The sequence below is a fragment of the Hyla sarda genome, chromosome 3 (assembly GCF_029499605.1).
Source record: "Hyla sarda isolate aHylSar1 chromosome 3, aHylSar1.hap1, whole genome shotgun sequence".
NCBI classification, from domain to species: Eukaryota; Metazoa; Chordata; class Amphibia; order Anura; family Hylidae; genus Hyla; species Hyla sarda.
In genome coordinates, this window is record NC_079191.1 from 349051984 (window position 1) to 349079940 (window position 27957).

Sequence of the window (27957 nt, forward strand, 5' to 3'; positions counted from 1 at the left end):
TGTATAGTAACCTACAACGCGGACTTACTTGTCCTTTATTACAGATCTCTGTAAATGCCGTTCATGTCAGTGCGGAGCTTGGACCTTCTGGAAGAGACAAAGCTGTTACCTCTGTGCGACAAACCAGAAGGAATAAAATGCAGACCCAAAGGTACCATAAATATGTGACAAATTTACCAAAACTTCTTTATTGATATGTCCTAGAGGACTGACCCTCATGATGTTTTCCCAGCTTTTATACCCCCTAGATGAATAGGTAGCCATGTTATACATAGTGGTGCCAAGTTTGCCAAAGCGGCAGATAATCTTTCCAGCTTTAGATGGAGACTTTGCTTTTAATATACCTTAACCCCTTGCCGCAAATGGACGTTCATTAACATCCATCTGTGGATGCTGAGGTAAGACGCGTGCTCAGCAGGTGAGCACGCATCATACCCGGTGGCTATAAGCAACCGGGACCCACTGCTAATGTCGGACATCTCTGATCGGGCTGATGTCCGTCATTAACTTTTTAGATGTGGCGATCAAAGTTGATCGCACCATTAAAAGTGAAAGCTTCCCAGCAGCTCAGTCGGGCTGATCGAGACGATCGTGTCCTAGCTGAAACCACGATGTCCCGATCAGCTAGGACGCTGCAGGAGGGTGTCTTACCTGCCTCCTGCGAGTCCGATCGGCGATTGATTGCTCCAAGCCTGAAATCCATGCTTAATTAACACTGATCAATGCATTGCAATGCAATGGCATTGATCAGTGTCTGCAATCAATGTACTGTATGTTATAGTCCCCTATGGGAGCTATAACATTGCAAAAAGTAAGTGGGAAAAAAAAAGGAAATTAAGATAATTTTACCCCTTCCCTAATAAAAGTTTGAATCACCCCCCTTTTCCCATAAAAAAAAACTGTAAATAAAAATAAACATATGTGGTATCGCCACGTATGTAAATGTCCGAACTATGAAAATATATTGTTAATTAAACCACACACGGTCAATGGTGTACGCGCAAAAATAACTAAAAGTCCAAAATAGCGTATTTTTGGTCACTTTTTTCATATCATGAAAAAATGAATAAAAAGCGATCAAAAAGTCCGATCAATACAAAAATGGTACCAATAAAATCTTCAGATAACGGCGCAAAAAATGAGCCCTCATACCGCCCCGTACACGGAAAAACAAAAACTTTATAGGGGTCAGAAAATAAGAATTTTAAACATGTTAATTGTCCTGCATGTAGTTACGATTTTTTCCAGAAGTACGACAAAATCAAACCTACCGTATATAAGTTGGGTAGCATTTTAATCGTATGGACCTACAGAATAAAGATAAGGTGTCAATTTTACCGAAAAAGTACTGCGTAGAAACGGAAGCCCCCAATATTTACAAAATGCCGTTTTTTTCTTAAATTTTAACGCACAATGATTATTTTTTTTGTTTCGCCATAGATTTTTTGGCTAAAATGACTGATGTCATTACAAAGTAGAATTGGTGGCGCAAAAAATAAGCCAGTATATGGATATTTAGGTGCAAAATTTAAAGGGTTATGATTTTTAAAAGGTAAGGAGGAAAAAATGAAAGTACAAAAACAGAAAAATGCTTGGTCCTTAAAGGGTTAAAGGAGTTATCCTAAATTAGAAAAAACATTTAAAAAAATTACCAGCTTTCTGCCAGAAACTGCTCCACTCTTGTCCTTTTGTGTGTGGTTTTGCAGCTATTACTAAAGCCTTTTAGTAATAATTAATATTTGTGTTCTTTCTGCTTTGTTAAAGGGGTATTCTTGGTTTATACACCTTATCCCCTATCCAAAGGATAGGGGATAAGATGTATGATTGCAGGGGTTCCGCCGCTGGGGACCCCCGCGATCTTGGTGCAGCTCCCGGCATTCTGGGACAGGTGCTGCTTCCGAGACTGGGACGTGAAGTCACGGTCATGCCCACTAGTAACGTCATGCCATGCCCCCTCCATTCATGTGTATGGGAGGGGACGTAACTGCCGTCATGCCGCCTCCCATAGACATGAATGGAGGGGGCGTGGCATGACTTCACGTCCCCGTCTCGGAAGCAGCACCTGTCCCAGAATGCCGAGGGCTGCACCAAGATCACGGGGGTCCCCAGCGGCGGAAACCCTGCAATCATACATCTTATCCCCTATCCTTTGGATAGGAGATAAGATGTATAAACCTGGAATACCCCTTTAAAGAGCTATACATGTGAGTTTTTCTTTATCTCCTTAGAGAGGCTTGTACTGTTATTACATCTACTTTGAAGCATTTTTTCTAACACTATTCTTACCAGGGAAAGTTAAATTGATGGTAATGAGAATGCGACACATTTGGTTGTGTAAAGCTCATAAGTTTTGTTACGTTTTTATTTGCCCTAATTTACTTGGATGAGGTCTGTGTATGTGTTTTATAAGTCTTTGTTTTACATGCTTTCTCAGAAAACAGCAGACGGATGCAGTAGAAGAAGGCAGTGTGAACTGGTCCCGAACAACTATTATCCTAGAGCTGCTTCAACACAAGAAGAAGCTGAAGGAACCACAACACTTGGTGCCTACTCTGTTCTATCTGTTGTCCAGGTATGAAGGGGGATTTCCGGAAAGACTAGGGATCTGGCTGAATAGAAATTGTTTATGGGAATAGATGTATTTACAAGGTAGTAGACAGTATGGTTTGCTGTATTGTTGAGGTTGGATGTCTGTATAACCAGACAGATTTGCTACTTTGGGAACTCAGTGCAAGTGCAAAACCAGTGCTATCACACTACAACTCCGACACGTTTCGCCATGAACGGCTTTATCAGGGACTCCTGGATAAAGCCGCTCCTGGCGAATCGCATCGGAGTTGTGGTGTGGGGATGGGGTGAGTCCTGGTTTCTTGATACGGGCCATTTTTATCTATACTACCTGCTGCTACACCTTTGTTTCACTTGTTCTTTGCACTATTTATGAACTTGTATCTTGATGTCGTCACGTGTGCACTTTATTAATAGTGACTTGTTTCAGCACTTTATTTGCACCTTGATTATGCTTCTTTGATAGCACTGGTTTTGCACTTGCACTTTCTCTTGCAGCAGTTTGTGGCCCTTATACTGTATTCTAATATTGACCTATACAGGACTTTCCACCCCAGTACCCCATCTATTTTAATTAATAAACATATCTATATAACTATTCGGTTTTTATCAACATATATATGTATTTTTATACAATAAAATTATTTCTTCTGCATTTTTTGTAGTGGTCTTGATCTGTGGGGGTCTTGCATGTCGGTGTGGTCTCCACACCATTAGGTTTTATTGTTAGTTTTGGTTCTTTGTGAACCCCCATTTTTTTAAATCTATATTACTATCTCTCTTTGAGCCAATATATAGGAAGGACACCTTTTTCATTGGTACTTTGGGAACTCATTTAAGAACATTAAGTACCCCGATATTGGTCATCTTACTGTCTGAAAAAAAGATACAATTAAGACCATGTAAAAAAAAAAATGCCATTGACATATGGGATTGCCTACTCGGATGTAGGCTTACTGAAGATGAGGGTCGGTTTAGGTTAACACAAATGTTTATTCTTACTGATTTTTATATTTCAATATATAGGTGTCTTGAGCCTTCAGATCCAGAGCAGGGAAACATGGAATACACCAAACAGCTCATCCTCAGTTGTCTTCTCAACATCTGTCAGAAGGTTTTACTTGAAAATGAGAAGGATGCTAAAGGTAAGAGAACAGATAGGGGATCTATTTAAATGGGCACTGTAACTTGAAAAAAACATTGCACATGTCCTAGAAACATGTTAAAAGTTTTGATCAGCAAGGATCAGACCTTCACCAATCAAGAGAATGAGCCAGGAGAAGTCTTAAACATAGAAACATAGAATGTGTCGGCAGATAAGAACCATTTGGCCCATCTAGTCTGCCCAATAATCTGAATACTATGAATAGTCCCTGGCCCTATCTTATATGAAGGATAGCCTTATGCTTATCCCATGCATGTTTAAACTCCTTCACTGTATTTGCAGCGACCACTTCTGCAGGAAGGCTATTCCATGCATTGACTACTCTCTCAGTAAAGTAATGCTTCCTGATATTACTGCATAAACCTTTGCCCCTCTAATTTAAAACTATGTCCTCTTGTGGTAGTTTTTCTTCTTTTAAATATGCTCTCCTCCTTTACCGTATTGATTCCCTTCATGTATTTAAAAGTCTCTATCATATCCCCTCTGTCTCTTCTTTCTTCCAAGCTATACATGTTAAGGTCCTTTAACCTTTCCTGGTAAGTTTTATCCTGCAATCCATGTACTAGTTTAGTATCTTCTCTGAACTCTCTCTAGAGTATCTATATCCTTCTGGAGATACGGCCCCCAGTACTGCGCACAATACTCCAAGTGAGGTCTCACCAGTGTTCTGTACAGCGGCATGAGCACTTCTCTCTTTCTACTGCTTATACCTCTACCTATACATCCAAGCATTCTGCTAGCATTTCCTGCTGCTCTATTACATTGTCTTCCTACCTTTAAGTCTTCTGAAATAATTACTCCTAAATCCCTCTCCTCAGATACTGAAGTCAGGACTGTTTTAAATAGTCTATTATCTGCCCGAGGGTTTTTACGCCCCAGGTGCATTATCTTGCACTTATCCACATTAAAGTCTTTGCATAGCACATTATTTCCCAACTCCGTGTCGCATGATCTAGATGCACTCTCAATGTAAGGCTATGGAGCGTGTCTTCACAGAGTAGGGAAAGGAGCGCACATGGCTGTCTCTTCCTGGCTCATTCTCCAGAGCGGGAGAGATCTGAACACTTAGATCTCCACCGATCAAAACTTTTGACATGTTTCTAGGACATGCCAAAAGTTTTTTTTATATATATATATATATATATATATATATATATATATATATATATAAAATATATATTTATTTATTTTTGTGGCTGGTACCCTTCAAAGGTGCTATTTGGATTTTACAAATTGACAGCCTGTCCTTAGAATAGGGCATCAATATTAGATCATTGGGGGTCCGAATTCTCGCAACCTCTTCTATGTTTACAAGTGCTCCAACTTGCCATTGCTGGACTATTAGTAGGGGTGGTGCAGGGTACTGCAGTGTTGTCATGGACACTTGAATGGTGGCCCCTTCAGACAACTGATCAATGAGCGTGCATGAAGTCAAACCTCAGCCAATCTAATATTGATCCCTTATCCAGAGGATATAACATGTTAGGAGAACGCTTGCATACTCAGTTTGGACAAACATACATATTTATTTCCATAGTTGGGCTAGTCACCTCCACTTTTAATTATTAATGGAAACAAATGTATATGGTCCATTTTAGGATCTTTCTTGTTGATTTGGTAAAACCTAAGGTGTTTCTATAGTGTCCGGTGTCTTAACATTCTTATACAGATGAGAGCAAGCCATTAAATCTGAATGTACAACTACATAATAAACTACTATTTTCTAGAAATTCTGGATGAAGAAAAGTTCAATGTGGAGCTTATTGTACAGTGTGTCCGGACATCTGAGATGCCACAGACTCATCATCATGCTCTTCTTCTCCTGGGAACTGCTGCTGGAATCTTCCCGGTAAGGACTTACAGCTGTACCGTTGTTAATTATCTGTAAAACTATGACCTTTGCCTTTCTGTGGGTTTGGGGGATCGGCAAGGATTGTGAGAATGATATTTTAAAGGACATCTGCAGCGTGATTAACACTTATCCTTTATCCACAGGATAGGGGATAAGTGTTTGATCGTCGGATGTCCGACCGCTGGGACCCCCTGTGATCTCCTGTACGGGGCCGCGGCTGTCCCATGCAGGGGGCGTGCCAGCCGCAGCACGACGTTGCAGCCGACACGCCTCCTCCATACATCTCTATGGGAGAGGCGGGGAGGGACGGGGAGGAGACGGGGCGTCACCGTCGACCTCTAGGTCGACGCTACGTCACCATGATCGCTAATGGCGGCGCCCCGTCATCAAACACTTATCCCCTATCTTGTAGATAGGGGATAAGTGTATATTGCGCTGCAGTTGTCCTTTAAGGGGCTTCCTCTCTTTTACGAATATTATCCTTATTGTCTTCAAACCTTGTCTTCTCAAACTAAACGTTTTGGTTTTATTGATGAATCTGTTTCCAGGATAAAGTACTTCACAACATCATGCCCATCTTTACCTTTATGGGAGCCAGTGTTATGCGACTGGATGACAGCTATAGCTTCCAAGTCATCAGTAAGACTGTACAGACTGTGATCCCTGCACTGATCGAGGTACATTATAATACAGCAAATGGATAGAAATGGTGAAAGTGCATATGCAATACTTTTTAATCACTTGATTACTGGACTAAAAGGAAATATATGGGCACTCTAATTATCAAAAATGTAATTGAGGGAGTGCATAGCAACGGAAATAACACTACATTATACATCTGAATGAAAGACCTTTATTAAAGTCAAAAGCACAAACAAAAAAAATAAATCTACATACGGAAAAAACGGAGTCCAGCCAAATAAGCTGTTTATTTTTTCTGTAAGATATTTTGTATTACAACAGGAATTAGATTATCTTTTGTATGTTTTCCTTTTCTTAAAATCTTATCATTTTCTGTTTTTATCTTGCTTGCAGAAAGGAGAGCAAACGTCTAAGGAGACTAAAGAGAATGTTGAGCAGGTGGTTGAAAAGATCATTCATGTGTTTGTGGATGCTCTGCCTCATGTCCCAGAACACAGACGACTGCCCATCTTATGCCAGCTCCTGGACACTGTGGTAGCAGAACGATTCCTCTGGGTTCTCTTAGTTCTTCTTTTCCAACAACATGTGACCAAAACTGTCACTATGGCTACAAATGGAGAAAAGGTGAGACCAGGCGCTCCTCTGGGACATTGTACAGGAGATAAAGAGTTTAACTGTAACACTCTGCCTAGCATGTCAAAGGTAGTATTTGCCATTGCTAAGGGCCCTAATGTGAAGATGGACAGGAGGTCTTTTTCTGCTGATAATCTTTAATGTTTCTTTTACATAGGGTAGTTATTGCCCCAGAGATCAGCCAAGCATTGAGCAATCAGTTCAAGACTGATCGCTGTTATTGTGCAGCCCTAAAATCATTGTCAGCCAGCCACACATATCTCCATGTAAACAGTGGATGTGCGATTGACAATGATAGGAGTGAAGGGCCACAGGAACAATCCAGTGATCATTTGTGCAGCCAGAGCGGCACCGTCATCAATGAGCGCCGATCGGCTACATCAGCACTTTTTTTAAGGCCATTTGCTGTAACAAACGTATTAATCAGAGTGGCAGAAATAACTTTTATAAAAAAAAAAAATATCCTTTGTGTTATCATAGTAGTATCAAGTTATGCTTATTCTTCCCCTTTTTGCCCAGGATGCAGTGCTGGAGAGGGACACAGAATTTTGGGTATCAGTCTGCTGTGAATTCAGTGTACAGATTCAATTGGAAAGTTTAATAAGTGTTCTGAAATTCCTCACAAAACTTCCAGAAAATAAAGAGGATGGTAAGTGGGAGCATGATGTTCGCAGAATCTGGTGTGTGAGGTTGTATGAGCCTGATGTCTGTATGGTCTGGTGTGTGAGGATGTATGAGCCTGATATCTATAGAGTCTGGTGTGTGAGGATGTATGAGCCTGATGTCTGTATAGTTTGGTGTGTGAGAATGTATGAGCCAGATGTCTGTAGAGTCTGGTGTGTGAGGATGTATGAGCCTGATGTCTGTATAGTTTGGTGTGTGAGAATGTATGAGCCTGATGTCTGTAGAGTCTGGTGTGTGAGGATGTATGAGCCTGATGTCTGTATAGTTTGGTGTGTGGGGATGTATGAGCCTGATGTCTGTATAGTCTGGTGTGTGAAGATGTATGAGCCTGATGTCTGTATAGTTTGGTGTGTGAGGATGTATGAGCCTGATGTCTGTATAGTTTGGTGTGTGAAGATGTATGAGCCTGATGTCTGTATAGTTTGGTGTGTGAGGATGTATGAGCCTGATGTCTGTATAGTTTGGTGTGTGAGAATGTATGAGCCTGATGTCTGTAGAGTTTGGTGTGTGGGGATGTATGAGCCTTATGTCTGTAGAGTCTGGTGTGTGAGGATGTATGAGCCTGATGTCTGTATAGTTTGGTGTGTGGGGATGTATGAGCCTGATGTCTGTATAGTTTGGTGTGTGAGGATGTATGAGCCTGATGTCTGTAGAGTCTGGTGTGTGAGGATGTATGAGCCTGATGTCTGTATGGTCTGGTGTGTGAGGATGTATGAGCCTGATGTCTGTAGAGTCTGGTGTGTGGGGATGTATGAGCCTGATGTCTGTAGAGTCTGGTGTGTGAGGATGTATGAGCCTGATGTCTGTATAGTCTGGTGTGTGGGGATGTATGAGCCTGATGTCTGTATAGTTTGATGTGTCGGGATGTATGAGCCTGATGTCTGTATAGTCTGGTGTGTGAGAATGTATGAGCCTGATGTCTGTATGGTCTGGTGTGTGAGAATGTATGAGCCTGATGTCTGTACAGTTTGGTGTGTGGGGATGTATGTGCCTGATGTCTGTATGGTCTGGTGTGCGAGGATGTATGTGCCTGATGTCTGTATGGTCTGGTGTGTGAGAATGTATGAGCCTGATGTCTGTATAGTTTGGTGTGTGGGGATGTATGTGCCTGATGTCTGTATGGTCTGGTGTGTGAGGATGTATGTGCCTGATGTCTGTATAGTTTGGTGTGTGGGGATGTATGAGCCTGATGTCTGTAGAGTCTGGTGTGTGAGAATGTATGAGCCTGATGTCTGTATGGTCTGGAGTGTGAGAATGTATGAGCCTGATGTCTGTATAGTTTGGTGTGTGGGGATGTATGTGCCTGATGTCTGTATGGTCTGGTGTGTGAGGATGTATGTGCCTGATGTCTGTATAGTTTGGTGTGTGGGGATGTATGAGCCTGATGTCTGTAGAGTCTGGTGTGTGAGAATGTAAGAGCCTGATGTCTGTAGAGTCTGGTGTGTGAGAATGTATGAGCCTGATGTCTGTAGAGTCTGGTGTGTGAGGATGTATGAGCCTGATGTCTGTATAGTCTGTTGTGTGAGGATGTATGAGCCTGATGTCTGTATAGTCTGTTGTGTGAGGATGTATGAGCCTGATGTCTGTATGGTCTGGTGTGTGAGGATGTATGAGCCTGATGTCTGTAGAGTCTGGTGTGTGAGGATGTATGAGCGTGATGTCTGTATGGTCTGGTGTGTGAGGATGTATGAGCCTGATGTCTGTAGAGTCTGGTGTGTGAGGATGTATGAGCGTGATGTCTGTAGAGTCTGGTGTGTGGGGATGTATGAGCCTGATGTCTGTAGAGTCTGGTGTGTGAGGATGTATGAGCCTGATGTCTGTATAGTTTGGTGTGTGGGGATGTATGAGCCTGATGTCTGTAGAGTCTGGTGTGTGAGGATGTATGAGCCTGATGTCTGTATAGTTTGGTGTGTGGGGATGTATGAGCCTGATGTCTGTATAGTTTGGTGTGTGGGGATGTATGAGCCTGATATCTGTAGAGTCTGGTGTGTGAGGATGTATGAGCGTGATGTCTGTAGAGTCTGGTGTGTGGGGATGTATGAGCCTCATGTCTGTAGAGTCTGGTGTGTGGGGATGTATGAGCCTGATGTTTGTATGGTCTGGTGTGTGAGGATGTATGAGCCTGATATCTGTAGAGTCTGGTGTGTGAGGTTCTCATTACTCTTTTTGGTAATCGTAATACAATCTATTTTATTCTCTTTGTAGATGATCCTGAACAGAAGAAAAGCAAAGTGCGGAAGCAGAAAGTTCAGAAGGAAAACACAGAACTCTTCAATGTAGAAACCCATTCTGCTAAACAACTCCGTCACTTTAAATTTTTAGCTGTGTCTTTCATGGCAAACCTCTTGGCTTCTCACACTTTTGTCGGCAAGGTATTTAATAATACTGATATCTTGTTTTCTTTTACATAGGGACCTTTTCATGTTTTGTCAGTATCATAGAACATTTTTGAAAAACTTTGTATTTTTCAGGTGGTAGAGTGCGAAGCTGCTGAGGAATTACAAGAACTGGAACAAAGGTATGCTATGTAATGGGTACTATTATAAGTTATGTTTGCTATTGTCATTTTTTATTACAGATTATTTTAGTTTAACTTCCTTTTAGTTACCGTTGGTTGAAAAGCTTTAAAGGGGTACTCCACTGGCCAGTGTTTGGAAGTAAATGTTCCGAACGATGTCTTCGCGCTGCGTGGCCACGCCCCTGGTGATGTCATGACCACGCCCCCTCAATGCACATGTATGGGAGGGGCGTGGTGACCGTCACTCCCCTCTCCCATATACTTACATTGAGGGGGCGTGGCTGTGACATCATGAGGGCGTGTCCAACCCCCCCAGCGCGAAAGCGGCTTTCGGGACATTTATTTCCGAACGCTGGCCAATGGAGTACCCGTTAAGAAGTTATCTAGTTGGGGATAACTAGTTGACTTATGGGGTCTGACCACTGGGACACCCACCAGTCATGAGAACAGAGGTCAGTTGTCACCTGAGTGAATGGAGCAGAAGTGAGCACACTTAAAGGGGTATTCCAGGAAATGTTTTTATGTCAACTGGCTCCAGAAAGTTAAATAGATTTGTAAATTACTTCTATTAAAAAAAATCTTAATTATTGGAAGGATTATAAACTGCTGAATTTGAGTTGTTCTTTTCTGTCTGGCAACAGTGTTCTCTGCTGACATCTTCTTGTCTCAGGAACTGCACAGAGTAGAAGAGGTTTGTTATTGGGATTTGTTTCTACTTGGACAGTTCCTGAGACACGTGTCCTCAGAGAGCACTTAGACAGAAAAGAACAGCTCAACTTCAGCAGCTCATAAGTACTGAAAGGATTAAGATTTTTTTTTTTTTCACATTCAAAAGAAATTTTATTAACAAAGAAATAACAGGTGTACATGAAATCATAGCAACTACTTTGGAGCCCATTGGTCTAAGGAGACCAAAAGTACAAAGGGCGTAGAGTTCAACTGGTACACGCTAACAGTAAAATATAAGTGCATCAAACAAGAAACAGAACATATGAAGCATATACTGTATAAGGTGCAGTTAGATTCAGCTTGCAGTACTATAAAAAAGAGAGAGAGAGTATAGACGAGAATGACTCGCTAGATACACAAGATGTAAATAGCAGAAGTGCAATGAAGCGAAAAAAGGAGAGGAAGGGGAGATAAGACAGCACACTCACAGACACACAGATACACAGGGGGAGAGAGGTTGGGGAAGAGGGACGTAGAAAATATACGGAAATAGACCACAGAAAAGAAAAAGGACAAGATTTCCTCTAGGCAGAGACCGCAAACCAAACCACCCAGGGGAGAGTGTGAGCTCACGGAGTACTGAACAAGGGCTCACGGCAGAGGTGGATGGCATATAGGTAAAGACACAGAGGAGCGAGGGAGGAATCAGGCCCACTCTACAACATTGAACTATATCGGCCAGAGGAGCAGAATTCGCCCCATGGAAGCCAGATGGCACCCACTCTTGAAACGTCTGTTGGGAGGACAGCCAACAACTCCTCCATACGACGCGTCTGTGCCACCTCCGCCATCCATTCATCTATGGCAGGAGGGTCAGGGGATTTCCACTTTCGAGGGATGACTGATTTGGCAGCCTGCAGGAGATGTCTCGCTAAGGAACGTTTGAACTTCGCTTGCGCCATGGGAAACATGAAGAGAAGCACGGCTTCCGGGGTACAAGGTACCTTTATGCCCGTAACCTCCCCAATGACCCGGAGTACAGTGTCCCAAAACCCTTGCAGCCGTGGACACGCCCACCAAATGTGAGTCATCGTACCCTCAGCAGTACCACATCTCCAACATGCACTGGGCACAGACGGGTATCAGCGATGTAACATCGACGGCACTCGGTACCATCTGGATAAGACTTTGTAGCAGGTTTCTTGGGATTTAGAGGCAATGACCGCCTTGTGAGTTAGATAAAAGCATTTCGCCCATTCTTCCTCAGAAAACGATTTGCCTAATTCAGATTCCCAAGCACGACAATAGGCCGGAAGGGAACGAGATCTGGGTGATATCAGTAGATCATACATTAAAGAGATGGCATGCCGAGGGTAAGAGGAGGCAAGACAGAGTCGCTCAAAGGGCGACAGTGGGCGGTGTACCCTAGCCTGACATGGGAGCGAAGAAAAGAAATGTCGCAATTGAAGATAAGCGAACGGGGCACGCCTAGATGGGGGCCTATCAGTGAGCAATTCCTCCAGGATTTTAAGTCTCCCATCTTTCACTATGTGCAAGAACCTAAGAGGATGTGTCAACGTGGCCCCAAAGAAGTCACCTCCCGAGGGGTCACCGGGTGGGAAGGATGGGTTACTTGATATCGGGAGGAAAGGGCCCAATCTGTCTATTAGACTCTCCTCGCCACCCGTCGCATACAGGGAAGCTAGAGTGTGGCGAGTGGTAAAGGAGGAGGGGAACGTGTCTTGTCGGGAGGGGGACCATGTCCACGGCAATGTAGCCAAGGTTCTCGGAGAGAGATCCTGGGCCAGGCGAACCCACAATTTAGTTTCCAGGTTGTGCGACCAGTCGAGGACACGAGCATGCACACACGCCAAGTAGTATAGGCGGCAGTCAGGCAGTCCAGTCCCTCCTGACAGCTTAGGTCTGGAGAGAAGGTTGCAATTCAGACGTGGGCGTGTCGAGGACCAGACGAACAAGCCAAAACATTTATGTACCGAACGCCAAAAAGAAGAAGGGATATGGATAGGTAGGGTCTGTAGGAGATACAACAGACGAGGCATAAGTACCATTTTTAAGCTGTTCATTCGACCAAACCAAGAAAACTCCCTCCTATTCCATGTTGACAAGTCTGAATGGAAACGGGCCAGCAGTGGGGAAAAGTTAAGGGAGAACAGTTGAGAAAGGTCGGAAGAAACCCTAGTTCCCAGGTACAAAATCCCACTAGACGGCCAAGTGAAAGGAAATGCAGAACGAAGGGAGGCCTCCACATGCCCTGGTAATGAAACATTCAGAGCCTCCGATTTAGAGAAATTTATTTTAAAGTTTGACCATAAGCCAAACTCAGTGAGCTTGTGCATAAGGTTAGGCAGGGACACTATGGGGTCCGTCAAGTAGACCAGGAGGTCATCGGCAAACGCAGAGCACTTGTACTCGTGACCACCTACCATGACACCATGGATGTTGGGGTCTGACCGGACGGAGGCCAAGAGATGCTCCATCACCAGAACATAGAGGAGCGGGGATAGGGGGCACCCCTGTCGAGTGCCGTTTTTAATCTGGAAGGGAGAGGACATTACGCCATTAATTTTAATTCGGGCCGCGGGGGAGCGGTAGAGGGCCATAATTTTTGACGTGAAAACGCCAGGGAGGACCAGGAGATTCGATCAAATGCCTTTTCGGCGTCTAGAGAAAGAATCATTAAAGGTAGTTTGGAAGACTTGGCATAGTGAATAATATCCAGAGTCTTGATGGTATTGTCCCTGGCTTCCCTCCCCGGCACAAACCCCACCTGGTCCAAGTGGATTAATCTGGGAAGAATAGAATTTAAGCGAATGGCCAACAATTTAGTGTAAATCTTGAGGTCTACATTCAAGAGGGAGATGGGCCGGTAGCTACCGCAGACCTGAGGGTCCTTCCCGGGCTTCGGGAGTACCACAATGTGGGCGAGAGTGGAAGAGTCCGGTATGGGCAATGAAGGGGAGACTGAGTTAAAGGCCCGGAGCATGAGAGGAGACAAGCTAGCAAAAAGGGTCTTATAAAATTTAGACGTGAAGCCGTCCGGGCCAGGGCTCTTCCCGCCCGGGAGGTCCCGAACAACACGGTCCAGTTCCTCCGGAGAGAAAGGAGCCTCAAGCCCCTCTACAACTTCCAAGGGCAGGGAGGGAAATGGAGGGGCAGGAGTGGGCGGAGAGGTGGTTGGAGAGGGAAGATTATAGAGATCAGTAAAAAAGGACCTAAAGGTGGAGGCAATGTCGTCAGTGACGTGAGTTACACGGCCAGAAGAGGTACGAATGCAAGGGATATGTGATTGGGCTATTTTGGAGCGCAATGCCCTAGCCAACATGCGGCCACTTTTGTTCCCATATTCATAAAACTTACTGCGACCCATCTGAAGCCAACGTCCCCATGACTCTTCCAAAAGCCGTTTCACCTCAAGCCTAGCGAGCTGCAGGTCCCGGAGCACTGTCTGGGAAAGTGAGCGCTTGTGCAGAACTTCAAGGGAAGAAACTGTGGCCAATGCGGTACGTAGCACCTGAGCCTTGCTCCGCTTGAGGCGAGACCCATGTTTGATGAGGAACCCTCGGAGGACACACTTAAGAGCCTCCCACTGAATAAATGGATTGGTAGTGTCTCCCTCGTGATCTGCCACAAAACCGGCAACTGTTGCCGAAATATCGGCCAAGCAAGGCGGGTCTAGCAATAAGGATTCATTCAATCTCCACGACCAGGCCGACCGAGTCAGGAATGGAAGATGGAGAGAGCAATAGACAGGAGCATGGTCGGACCATAAAATGTTGCAAATTGAGGAAGAGACCACCCAGGGAAGGGCAGCATGTTGGACTAGCACATAATCCAATCGACAGTAAGTTCCGTGCGGGGAAGAGAAGAAACTATAATCTTTGTCCGCGGGATGCTGCAATCGCCATATGTCGCCTAACTGCAGTAGAGCCAAGGCCCGTTTCACGCGTTTGATAGCCGTATAGGACAAGCTAGATCGACCCGTGGAATTATCCAGAGTAGGGTCAAGTTCAAGTCCCCGCACAGAACCACCGTCCCCCGAATCAAGGGCAACGCAACATCTATCAAGTTAATCAAAAATTCCACTTGGCCCTGGTTTGGAGCGTATGCATTGATGATAGTAAAGGGTCTACCGTTAAGCGATAAAGACAAGATAACATACCTTGCATGCGCGTCAAGTGTAACATCCAGGACCTGATGGGCCAGGGACCTATGTATAGCTACGGCAACCCCCTTAGCACGCGCCTCTGGGTTGTTGGCACAGAACCAGAGTGGGTAATGTCTATTATTGGTAAGCGCCGGCGCATGGCCTGTCTTAAAGTGAGTTTCCTGAAAGCAAGCAATTTGTATCTTACGATTATGGAGATGGTGAAGAATCTGGGTCCTCTTCGCAGGCGTGTTGAGCCCCTTCACGTTGAACGATGCTACATTAAGAGTCGCCATGAGGGGAAGGGTATCACACTCCGTGAGCCACAGACACCGTAAACAGATCAGGCAGCGGTCTCCGAGGAAGGAAAGAAGACAAGTAGAGGAGAAAACACCAACAAGTCAGGACAGACAAAGACAACACTCACCAGAGAAGAGAAAGGGATAGCAACAGAGAAACTGCTGCAGCACCAACTAAAGAAGAAGTGGTAAGTAACCAAGGAGGATCACAATCCGAGAGGAACCCCCGGAGAGATCCCCAACCTACGTGGGGAAAAGTGGGTAGCGAAGAAGCAAGAGGGAGAGCCCGAGCCTAGCACCCCCAGAGGAAAGCTCAACAGAGAAGGGAAGTACAAAGGCGACACCAGCATACATGAAGAGAGCAGGTTATAGAGGAAACAAGGAAGCACGGAGAAAATGAAGGGACAAACCAGGACCTAAGAGTGAGGGAGTGAGATGCTAAACAAGATTGAAAAGGCGACAGTCCATTCCCATATCGATCTGCAAATACAAGAGAGGGAAAAGACAGTCAAGGCAATCAAAACAAATACATAGCAATAATCAAGCTAATCAGCCATCAGGGGCCCGGTCAACTCCAGGAGATGCGGGAACTGAGTCCCCTCGGGTGACCCATCTCTGACGGCGGCGGCCCCGGGAAGGGGCACCCGAACGGGCCTGTTTGGGGGACTGTTGAGGGGACCGTGGCAACTGTCTCTTGGGTGCCGAGGTTGTCAGAGTGGGCCAGTCCGGGAGAGAAAGAGGGGGGAATGTCCAAATCTTTCAGGAATCCGGGTAGGTCTTCTGGCGAACGTAGAGTGTGCATCCTGCCCTCCTTACGAACCAAAAGGGCGAAGGGAAACCCCCAACGGTAGGGGAGGTCTTTACTTCTGAGGATGTCAAGAAGGGGCCTCAGGGCTGCACGTTGGGCCAAGGTATGGCGAGAGAGGTCAGGAAACAATTGGATCTCAACGTCTTTGTACAAGATGCGTCGCCGTGATCTGGCAAAGCGAAGAATGTCCTCCTTGATGGCGTAGAAGTGCACTCTACAGATGACATCCCTGGGGCGGTTATCGTCAGGGTTTGGTGGACGTAGGGCTCTGTGGGCCCTATCCAATTCAATATGAGCATCCGGTGGCCTATCCAGTAAATCATTGAATATCGCCAAAAGAGCCAGGTACAGTTCATCAGGGCCCACCTTTTCAGGCAAACAACGAATTCTAATATTGTTGCGCCTATTACGATTTTCGACGTCATCCAGATGTTGTTGAAGCACAAACAACTGCTCACTATGTCTCTGAACCGTATCTTGGAGAGTTTTAACAGCAGTGGCGGTAGAGTCCTGAACAGTCTCAATCTCCAATACTTTAGATGATAGGACAGACACCTCAGAGTGAAGCTGTACAAACTCCTGCTTACATTCAGCCACCAATTGTTTAGCCATAGTGGAAAAGTCCTCCTTAGTAGGCAGCGAGGAGAGCAGGGAGCGAAGATCCGCAAGAGTTATCGGTCTACCAGCGTCCTCTGCAGGAGACTGTGCCCCCCGGGGAGATCCCTGATCGGAACCCTCAGATGAGAGGTGAGAGTGACAGTCCAGGACTGGGGTCCGGAAGGCAGGTGGAGTCCCCTGGAGACTCGGAGGGGGATCCCCCCGAAGGGAATGTGGGGAGCCGTTGCCCAGAGTAACAGCCAGCGTGTGAGGAGCAGGAGAGGAGGGCCTCACGCCAGGGCTGGGCGCAGTAATAGTGTGCAACACTGTGGGTCCCCAGGAGGAACCCGAGGGCCACTGCGGAGAAGGAGGGGCACCCGCATGCTGTGGCCCCTGAGGTGTGGGGGGCAAGGTGTAGAAGGCCATCATAGGAGGGGGGCCAGAAACTGGCAGAGGCGGCCAGTCCATAGGGGTGAGCACAGGGCCCGCTGGGACGGAACCCCGGACCGGGTAACGAGCACATGGCCCCCCCTCCTCCACTGGGGGGATGGCGGGCCCCCACAATGACACTTGCTCCCCAGGAGGTACAGGTAGTGGCCCCCTCCCCTGAGTTTGTGGGGGGAGAGGAGTCCACCACCACTCGCCCCGAGGCTCCTCCGCCATCAGAGGAAGAGATTAGCCGGCCCCTCATCCCCTCTTCAACAAGGCCCAGAGCCGGCAGAGGCCGCGACACGCTCACCTCACGGTCAGGATATGGAGAAGCAACCGGAGCAGCGCCGCGGTCCCCCGCCAGCCTAGCATCTGGGTCCGCGGCAGGGGCCTTCACAGGAAACGAGGTGGGGGCCTTCTCAGCAGGCGCAGCGCGGGCAGCCGCATCTTCCCACCGCTGCATCGGAGGAGGCGGAATCCCCGGTGGTGACAGGGCAGCAGAGACAGACGTCATCCGTGGCTCTCGGGAGGACGAGGGAGCGGCTCCACAGGACGGGACCAGCCCGGCAGCAGTAGGAGGCGACCCGCCTGCAGGTCGTGGCTCCCAAGCGTGTAGTGAAGGTGAGGAGGTATGAGCCGCCGCCATCTTGGAGGGAGGCAGGGAGGAACTTCTCCGCGGCTGCGAGCGGGTGAAATACCCCGCGATGTTCGGCTGGGGGGACAGGGGACAGGTCCCGGACCCCTGCAGACTCTTTTTGTGCTTGTTCCTCATTGAAAAGGCTGGTGGATCAGGGCAATACAGGGCTCTGGGCTCGGAGCTCCAAGTGCGTGAGTCCTCACAGCTCCATGGCTAGCCACGCCCCCCTAAGATTTTTTTTATACAAGTAATTTACAAATCTTTTTAACTTTCTGGAACCAGTTGATATATAAAAAAAAGTTTTTTCCTGGATAACCCCTACTGGCTCATTTACACCCCATGGAACTTACATATGTTGCCAAGCGCTGTACTCTGCTTTGTTCTAAAGTCCCATAGACAGTAAATTGAGCACTCCTTTTCACTGCCGAGAAGACGTAGCATTACATGCCGCTAATTCAGCTATTCAGCTGACTATGTAATACTTTGAAATGTCAGGTTCATGCTTACATATCTGCTCACCATTATATCAAAGAATGGGACCCCTGTCTAATACATCTATATGCCCTAACAGGGTATATGGGTGAGGGTAACCCTTAAAGGGTCCGTGTCATAAAAAAATATATATATATTTGACATGTTACAGAGACATTTTTTAAAGTTTTGATCAGTTGGGATTGTAAAAATAAGCTAAGTGTTTCAGTCTCTAGCTCAAACCTCTTTCTCAAATGTCTTTTCCCACGAGACCAGTTCCGTTATAAGCCTATAGGTCTCATACTGTATGCCGAGGAGTGAAACCCTTAGCTGTGATTTCTCCCGGTTTGTTCTTTTAATCTGTGGTGGTCTGACTATCTGTGACATGTAGAGTTTTTTCTAATTACAGAGACCCTTTAAATGAAATCTTTCACCAATGTCACCTGCACTAACTTGTGCAGGTAACACTGATGACAACGGTACTTACCTTGTCCCGTTCCATGGCGGGGATCTCCGTTAATCTTCTCCGTTAAGCTTCAGCGGTGTCATCACTAAGCTCCGCCCCAAGCCGCTGCTGCTCTCTGCTGGGTCTTGCAGCAGCGGGGACGTCACTAAGCTCCGCCCGTGCCCCAAGCCGGGCTGGAGCTGAATCTTAACGGAGAAGGTAACCGGGATCCCCGCCACGGAACAGGACAAGGTAAGTACCGTTGGCATCAGTGTCACCTGCACTATCGTTCGGTACCTACAGGTTAATGCAGGTGACAGTGGTGACAGATTTCCTTTAATGTATTCAGGATAATTTATTCCATCCATAAATGTCAGCTATTGCCTCTGTTGGGGAGATTTGACAGTGTCATGTTTTTATATTATTTGTTTTACATACATGGAGCAGTTGGGGTTCAGCTTACTGCTAAAGTTCATAGCACTGTAGATTTTCTTATAAATCATCTTGAACCTAAATAAAACAAACAGATGCATTTATAAAATATCTGTTTCATGCATATCTTATTACATCTCTTAATCTATGTGATTGCAGGATATTAGAAGAAGTTCTCTGCTATATAAAGTTAGTAGCTGGCTCTGTGGAAGCAAATGCTGACAAACCGACAGCAAAGTTTTGGCGTGCTCTTCTTAACAAGTCCTATGAACTGCTGGACAAAGTAAGTTCTATTTATACCTTCTGGTGCATACTTAATCGTGATAGGAAATGCTTCATTATTCACAAAGAGCATGTTTGCTAACCAGAAAAACCCTTTTGGATCAGTGGAAAAATAGAGGGAAGTTTAACCGCTTAATGACGCAGGATGTAACTGTATGTCCTGGTGGGATGGTACTTAACACACAAGGACATACATTTACGTCCTATATGTGACCGCAAGCATCAGAGCGATGCTCGAGTCATGCTCGGCAGGTCCCGGCTGCTGATAGCAGCCAGGGACCCGCCGGCAATGGTCGACATCCGCGATCACGCCATTACCCTTCATATGCCGTGATCAATACAGATCACTGCATCTGCAGCAGTGCGGTCACTAAAATGGATGAGCAGCGCTGCCGCAGAGATCCGATCATGCAGAACGGCAGACGGAGGTCTCCTCACCTGCCTCTGTTGCCTTCCACAGGTCTTCTGCTCTGGTCTGAGATCGAGAAGATGACCGAGAACACTGATCAGTGCTATGCCCTATGCATAGCACTGAACAGTATGAGCAATTGAATGATTGCTATAAATAGTCCCCTATGGGGACTATTAAAGTGTAAAAAAAATAATAATAATAATAAATGAATAAATTGGAAAAATCCCCTCCCCCAATAAAAAGGTAAATTGTCTAATTTTCTCCATTTTATCCCCAAAAAGTGTAAAAAATAAATAAATAAAAATGTTATGAACATATTTGTTATCGCCGCGTACGTACATATCTAAACTATTAAAATATAATGTTAATGATACCGTACTGTGAACGGTGTGAACATCCAAAAAAAAAATCCATTTTATTCTAAAAAAAATTGATAAATGTATTAAAAGTTTTATATATGCAAATATGGTATCAATAAAAAGTACAGATCACGGCGCAAAAAATGAGCCCTCATACCGCCGCTTATACGGAAAAATGAAGAAGTTATAGGTTTTCACAATAGAGGGAATTTAAAAGTACTAATTCGGTTAAAAAGTTTGCGATTTTTTTAAATCATGGGTATAATTTTAATTGTATTGACCCAAAGAGTAATGAACAAATGTCATTTTTACCGTAAATTGTACGGCGTGAAAACGAAACCTACCAAAGTTTGCAAAATTGCGGTTTTCTTTTTAATTTCCCCACACAAATAGTATTTTTTTGTTTGCGCCATGCATTTTATGGTAAAGTGAGTGATGGCATTACAACGTACAAATGGTCCCGCAAAAAACAAGCCCTCATACTAGTCTGTGGATCAAAATATAAAAGAGTTGTGATTTTTTGAAGGTGAGGAGGAAAAAACGTCCTTAAGGACAAAATGGGCAGAGTCTTTAAGGGGTTAAACCCTTTTTTCTCTGTCGCTCTTCATTGGGGGACACCTATAATGATGGGTATATGCTCTTGCCACTAGGAGGTGCTGACAATAGGAAAAGAAGTCAGCTCCTCCCTGGCAGGATATACCCGCCCACTGGAAGTGAGGTAATCGGTTTTAGCTAGTGTCAGTAGGAGGCAAGAATTATTAAAATTATTTTCTAGTTTGGGCTGTTTAGTTAGCTTTTTTCCTCCCTTTGTTTCCCTTTTCCAGGTGGGGGTTCAGGAGCCTGGCGCTACCTGTTCCCCCATTTGCTACAAAGGGGCACAGACATACAGCATGTAATGTCAACCCCTTCTCGCCAACGGCCAGCGCCTGGAGGTTGTACCCTGGGTCCGGGTCCCCTATTTCCCCTGCTCGCCTCGCTATCTTGGCCTGGTATGATGCCGCGTGACCATAAGCTGGTTGAAGATGCCTTGGTGAGTATGAGAAGATGGAGTCTATTGGTGAGTATGTCTGACATCCCTCCCCCCCCTTTCTCCCCTCCCCTTCTGTACTCCGCTAGGGTTACTCCATCTTGAGGTCCCTTTTCCCCAGCACCAACTCCTCAGCCGCCATTACACGTGGCTGTGCTGGGCTAACCTTGCGGCCTCCTGATCACGCTACCGGCAGCCCCATCTGCAGCAATCCTCAAGCCCCCCCCCAACGCCCGCCTGTCCCCCGCTTTTACCCGGACGGGTTCATCCTAAGGATTATTGGGGGTCGTTATCGGGGGATTGGGGCTCTCGGATGTGGGGGCTCGGTGGGCTGTGCGGCAGCTCACTCTCTCGCATTGTACATATATATAGACAACCAGCTCTGCTCCTCTGCCGGCCGCCTTTTTTCGCTTCCCGCACTTTCACTTTCCTTTCATTGGCGCCATTATGCACCTCTCATGCTCCGCCCCTCTCCCTCACCTCGTTCCCAGGGCAATGGGAGGCCAAGCGCTTGGACGAGGGGGCCCGCCATTTGGCTTCGGCATCTCCCCGCAGCGTGTGATATCCGCTGCTCCCTGCTTGGCAGTGACTGGGCACACTGCAGGGGTCGGGGGCGCTCCGTCGGCAGTTCTCTGCCTTTCTCTCCTGGGGCTCTGGAGGGTTCTGGCCTCTGGGTCCCTGGGCAGTGCACTGCTTCCTGCCCTGTGCGTGGCATTTCTGCCTTAACATGTCTGCCGTGCCCACAGCCGCATTCCAGCCCCTTCCCCAGGGCGAGACACCAATGAGATGCCCCTGCAGATGCTTCTGCATCCTTGACCTTAGCTGAGGGCCTTTCCCAGGCGTTTCGTTCTCTTGTGTCTTTAGACATCAAGTGTCCGCTTTGTGGTCTTTATTCCCGGGAGGGTGCTGGGAAACCGTAGTGGTATCTCAACGTTGTTGGTTGCTGTGTGTGTGTGTGTGTGTGTGTGCTTCTTCCTTGCATTTGTAGTCACATCTTTGCCCAGCTCCAGTGTCCAGGATTCCTATCCCTCTGGGGACACAAATTGGTTCCTCAATATGTTCTTGTAGAGTTCCTGGAGGCTTCGTACACCCAGTACTTTGTCCGTTGCCACAGGGAGGCTTGTCCGTGCTCCTACAGTCCTGGTGCACTTTGACAATCCTCATTCCACGGGGGTACAGGAATCAGGGGGCTTGGCATGGTCAGTGCCTGTGTTTCATCTCCACCACCCCTTGTTTTTTCCTCTACTAGGGGGACTATTTCACTGGTTGCTTTCTACTACCGAGATGGAGTCTTCTCTCTCTTCCCACTTTATAGGTGGGATATCTGGCTGGGCCCTTGTTTTTCGCTGAGAACATTCAATAGAGCTTTTCGCTGTCTCTGCCTGTGTGCTTACTGCCCACTATTGCAGCCTGGCTCTCTTCTTGTTTCTTGGTTATCTACTGCTGCTCAGGCAGCCTTGGCACTCCCCTCTGTCGGAGGGCTTTCTGCTATCATGTGTGGCTCGGTGACAGCTGGTTTAGCCTCTGTCTGTCGTTTGGGTCCTGCCATTGCTCTCCTCCCCCTCTGCACAATCTCCCTGGTAGGTTGTGTTCCTCCTTCCCTTGACTGTGTCAGTAGCGCTACACTGACTCCACAGTTTTCTAGAATTACCTTTCTGTGCCCAGAGCCTGGGAGTCCCTTCCGGGTTCCCTTTTGTTCCCCCTCCGTTCCCGTCCTGACGGGTTGTTGCTTTGGAGTGCTCTTGTCTGCTCGTGCCATTGGGGCCCAGGACCGATTGGTCTCCTTGTCTTGGCCTCTATCCTGGGACGCTGAGGCGTGCCTTCTTCTCTAGGTCGGCCCTCCTGGTTCTTTGGACCTTAGTGATGGTTAAGGTCTCGCACATGTGTAGCGGTCCTGCCCAAATTTCTCTGCAATCTCATTTATGAGGCGGTCTTTCTATACCGCACTTATTCTGTCTCGGCACAGATCTTTGTCACCTGGAGCGTTTGGTGGACATTGGGTTTCTTTACCCTTTAGGTGGAAGTCTTCTGGGAGACTCGGGAAGCTCCAAATTCCCATGTGGGCCACTCCGGTGTTCTGGATACTCCTTTTCAGGGTCTTCCGCTCCTTTCTTGGCCGTTTATTCTTCTGTGTCCATCTTTCAGGTGACTCAGGAACCTCCATTTCCCATGTCTGTCACTCTGGTGTTCCGGGATGCCCCTTTTCTGGACATTCCGCTTCTTCTAGGCCATTATTCCCTTCCATCTTCTCCTTTGGGGTCCACGTTCTCTCGAAATGGAGGGTGTTCCGGTTGTCCGGATTACACCAGTTGAGCTATGTCACCTCCCAGGTGCTCATGTCGGGCTCCTGGATAGGGGTTTTGGGTCTGCAGATGTTCAGATCTTCGATCTTCCACTCCAGGCCTCTCTAGAGCCGGTTTCCGTCTTTCTTTTGTTGTGCCATTTTCCATTTTTGTTTCCCAGCTGGGCTAGCCCTCTTTCTGGTTCTGTATTCCTTAGAGTTGATTTCCTAACTCCTTCCGGGAATGTTCCGGCCCCTCAGGCTTCCTAGTGGTTGTTATTCCCACCCTAGGGGACTGCTTTGGTACGTCCCATCAGTATCTGTGTCCCCCAGTGAAGAGCGACCGAGAAAAGGAGATTTTTTTGTACTCACGGTAAAATTTCTTTCTTGTAGCCTTCATTGGGGGACACCGCACCCACCCATTTCTTCATTTTGTCCAGATATTCTCTTCCGGTTATTTTAAAAAAATATTTTTATCCCGGATTCTTTTCTAAGTCCTTCTGACATATTTCTTTGTTGGCTTCTCCTACTGCTTTGTGACAAAACTGATGACCTCACTTCCAGTGGGTGGGTATATCCTGCCAGGGAGGAGCCGACTTCTTTTCCTAGTGTCAGCACCTCCTATTGACAAGAGCATATACCCATCAGTATTGTTGTCCTCCAATGAAGGCTACGAGAAAGAGATTTTACGTTGAGTACAAAAAATCTTATTTTATATACACTGGGGCTGAAAAGTTTCTTTGTGCAGGTTGGATCTGAATGCATTTTGGTAAAATAGCTGGTCTTCCTATTAAGTGTAATGTACTTTTCTGTATTAAAGGTTAATTCTCTGTTGCCTACTGAGACCTTTATCCCTGTGATTCGTGGCCTCATGTCCAATCATTTGCCATCTGTGCGACGGAAAGCAATGGATCTCCTTAACAACAAGTTACATCATCGAACACAGTGGAATGAACAACAGGTATAACACAAAGCAATATTCAGTGTAAACTGGTTAACTCAGCCATGCCTCTCTCTAGTATAATGGAGATTCATAAACTATATTGTTATATCATTATAACTGTATTTCTGCTTTCATTTTTTTCCTTTTGTTAAGTAATTTTACTTTTTATGATTGGTTCCGTAGAAACTTTTATCATCTTTTTTTTCCCTGTTTTTTTTTTCCCTGTTTTTTTTTTCTTCTCTAGATTGAGTTGCTTTTGGGACTTGTTAAGGATCTTCTTTCTGTCGCGCAAAAGAAAGGAAGCTTAGAAGGCGATGAACAAGCCATTAACAGACAGACTGCTCTCTACAGCTTAAAACTCCTCTGCAAATGTTTTGGTTCCAATAGGCAGCAAGTATTTCTTCCTGTTCTGAGTGCAGCAGTCAATCTTATATCTTCAGAACAGCCGGAAGAAAAGAATGTTGTAGGCAGTGCTTTACTGTGCATTGCTGAAATTACCGGCACCGTCAAGGCCCTTGCCATTCCACAGCTTCCCAGGTAGGCTGTCATTGCAAAAAATGTAATTATGACAAGCTAGAAAACATTAACTTTCCTGAGTGATCATTCTAAATGTATTTGTGTAGACCTCACACTACGCTGCCTACATTTAAACAGTTTCTTGATACTCACTCCATATATTTATTGAGACAAGTTATGCTGGTCAAAGGGATATTCCGGGAAACAACACTTTATCCCCTATCCAAAGAATAGGGGATAAGATGTCTGATCGCGGGGGGCCCGTTGCTGGGACCCCCCTCAATCTCTCTGCAGCACCCGCATTCTATGCGGGAGCTGCGTCTCCAGTTTCGGACACCTCCGGGTTTCTGGGACTGTGACGTCACGCCACTCCCCCTCCATTCATGTCTACGGTAGGGGGCGTGATGGTGTCACGCCCCCTCCCATAGACATGAATGGAGGGGGCGTATGCGATGTCACATCCCCAGTCCCAGAAACCCGGAGGTTTCCGAATGTGGGCGCTGCAGAGAGATTGCGGGGGGTCCCAACGGCGGGCCCCCTGCGATCAGACATCTTATCCCCTATCCTTTGGATAGGGGATAAAATGTTTTTCTCGATCGGCTCCATTGGGGACACAGACTCTGGGTATATGCTGCTGTCTCTAGGAGGCTTGACACTATGGTAACCAAAAAGTTGGCTCCTCCCAGCAGGATATACCCGCCTCCAGGCCACTGAGCAATTCAGTTTTAGCTTAGTGTCTTAAGGAGGTCTTAAGGAGGTGGACACTGGTCTGGTGTTCTCCAGACCAGGTCTCATATTTTTTATTTTCTTAGGTTTAGGGAATGTGTTCTTTATTCCCTTTTATTTTTGTTTTCAGGTGGGGACTCAGGAACTACGGTTCACTGTTTCCCCATTGCGAGAGGTGGCAGGCATCTTGGATGTACTGTTAAACCCCCTCTCGCCAACGGTCAGCGCTTGGGGTTGTACCTCATGTGTCCGGGTCCCCCTACCTCCCTGTTCGCCTCGCTATGAGCTTGGCTTGCCGGAGGTGAAAATGTTGACTGAAGACTACAGTCTGAAGACTTCTTTAGGTAAGTTCTTCAGCATGAGGTGAGTATCTTTCTCTCCCTAGGTCTTGCAACAGCTGGAGACCCCTGTTTTTGGCCCTATCCTGCAGAAGCTGGGGCTGGCCTTGAGATATCTTATTATTCCCTGCTGGAGGATTGTTTTTTATTATTGGGGGAGCAGTGGCTACACAGTAAACAGTAAGGGGGCACAGTAAAGGGGCACTTTATTTGAAGCATTGTGTTTTATAGTGCACGCGCCGCAGGCTTCTCCCTGCGGGCGGGTGCGCTTTTTACTTTCACTTTCGGCTGCCGAATATTAGTTACCCATTACGCTTGTAAAAACTGCTCTGCAAAAATGCCAGGTTCTGCTGAACCCACTTGTTCTGCCTGCTCCACTGCTCCCCCAGACCCCCCTGCTATTTCTAACCCAGGTGCCCCTTCTGACCCGGTGAGTTCAGCCGCCCCTCCAGCCTGGGTTTCCTCCCTTTCCCAGTCTATATCCGACTTTGCACAGGTCTCCCGTTCTGTGGTGACTGCCTTGGAGAGGTCTACCCTTCACCGGCCCTCTAGAAGGTCCCATTCCCCTTCTCCCTACGCGTCGCATAAGCTTAATAGGGGTGTCTCCTGGTAGACATGGGCATTCCTCTGGCAGGTCTCGCCCGACCACTTCTTCAGGCCCACGCGTCACTCTTCCAGAGGACGTTCCCGTGGTCACCGCTCTGGCTCTCCTGAGCCACGTACCAGGTCGGAGTCTCCCTCTTCCAGGGCCGCTTCCACTCGTTCGCACTCTCCTGGAGAGATAGCGGTCGAGGGTTCCGATTCGGAGGACCGCTCGGACTCAGTGGACACGGTGAACTCATTGGTTATGGCCATAAGAGACACCTTTAACCTAGAGGACCCAGGAACTTCGGACGCAGCTCCAGAAGTATCTTTTCATCGTGCCCGACCGGCACCCAAAGTGTTCAGCTCTCACGCTGAATTTGAGGCCATTCTAGAATCTGCCTGGAAGCACCCTGAGAAGAAGTCTCAGGGACTGAAGAAAGTCCAAGCGCGATATCCTTTCGCCAAGGACCTTGTCTCCAAAGTGACTTCCTCTCAGTCAGTGGATCCTCCGGTTTCCCGCCTCTCTAAAGCTACTACTTTGCCGCTGGCGGATGCAGCTGCCTTCAAGGATCCTGCAGACAAAAAGGTTGAGTCGTTAGCGAAGTATGCCTTTGAAGCAGCGGGTTCTTCCCTGCTTCCTGCCTTCGCCTCCACCTGGGTGTCTAAGGCCCTCTCGGTTTGGCATTCCCAACTCCGTTAGGGCATTCTTTCAGGTAATTCCCTGGAAGAACTGTCTGCTCTGGCCCTCCAATGTTCCAAAGCTGGAGATTTCCGGTGTTCTGCTTCCTTGCACTCAGCTCGCTGCGCTGCCTTTTCCACCGGTTACTAGTGGCCCTCCGTCATTCCATTTGGCTTAAAACTTGGAACGCGGATGCTGCATCTAAGAAGTCTCTCACCGAGATTCCTTTTACTGGTTCCCGACTTTTTGGCAAGCGCCTGGATGAGATTATCTCTGAGGCGACAGGGGGCAAGAGCTCTTTATTACCTCAAAACAAGTCTAGCACTTCTTTCCGCAGGAAGTCTTCTTCCTTTCGGACGTCTGGCCCCTCTAAAGGGTCCAGCCGGGCGCCTCCACTGGACAAGAAGGTTCCCTTTTTCAAGGCGCGTCCCTCGTGGAAGTTGGACACCAACCGTCCCAAGCCGTCGTGCAGCCCAATTGGGCAACCGCAAACCCACTTCTGCATGAAGGGACGCCTCCACCCGCAGTTTTTTCTCGGGTGGAAGGTCGCCTCTTGCTTTTTTCGAGAGAGTTTTTTCCAGTCATGTGCTCCCCGATCTCCCTCGCTTGCGAGGGAATTTCGGGAGGCTCTTCAGTCCCTTCTCGTCCAGGGTGTCATTGTCCCAGTTCCTTCAAGGGAACGCTTTAGGGGTTTTTATTCCAATCTTTTCGTGGTTCCCAAGAAAAACGGTTCTGTGCGGCCAATCCTGGATCTCAAATGTCTCAACCAACATCTTCTTATCCGCCATTTCCGAA

General features: G+C 46.8%; 1 protein-coding gene across 2 annotated transcripts in view; it reads left to right on the forward strand.

Moving 5' to 3' along the window:
- HEATR1 (HEAT repeat containing 1) overlaps positions 1-27957 on the forward strand; it is a 104184-nt gene that overhangs the window by 58414 nt on the left and 17813 nt on the right. For both annotated transcript variants that reach the window (XM_056567531.1, XM_056567532.1), the window contains exons 25-36: positions 45-151; positions 2435-2572; positions 3595-3713; positions 5461-5582; positions 6134-6262; positions 6621-6851; positions 7380-7509; positions 9750-9916; positions 10016-10062; positions 19174-19297; positions 24196-24336; positions 24563-24855. In XM_056567531.1, the coding sequence (XP_056423506.1) occupies positions 45-151; positions 2435-2572; positions 3595-3713; positions 5461-5582; positions 6134-6262; positions 6621-6851; positions 7380-7509; positions 9750-9916; positions 10016-10062; positions 19174-19297; positions 24196-24336; positions 24563-24855 (1748 nt within the window). The remainder of the gene's footprint in view (positions 1-44; positions 152-2434; positions 2573-3594; positions 3714-5460; positions 5583-6133; positions 6263-6620; positions 6852-7379; positions 7510-9749; positions 9917-10015; positions 10063-19173; positions 19298-24195; positions 24337-24562; positions 24856-27957) is intronic.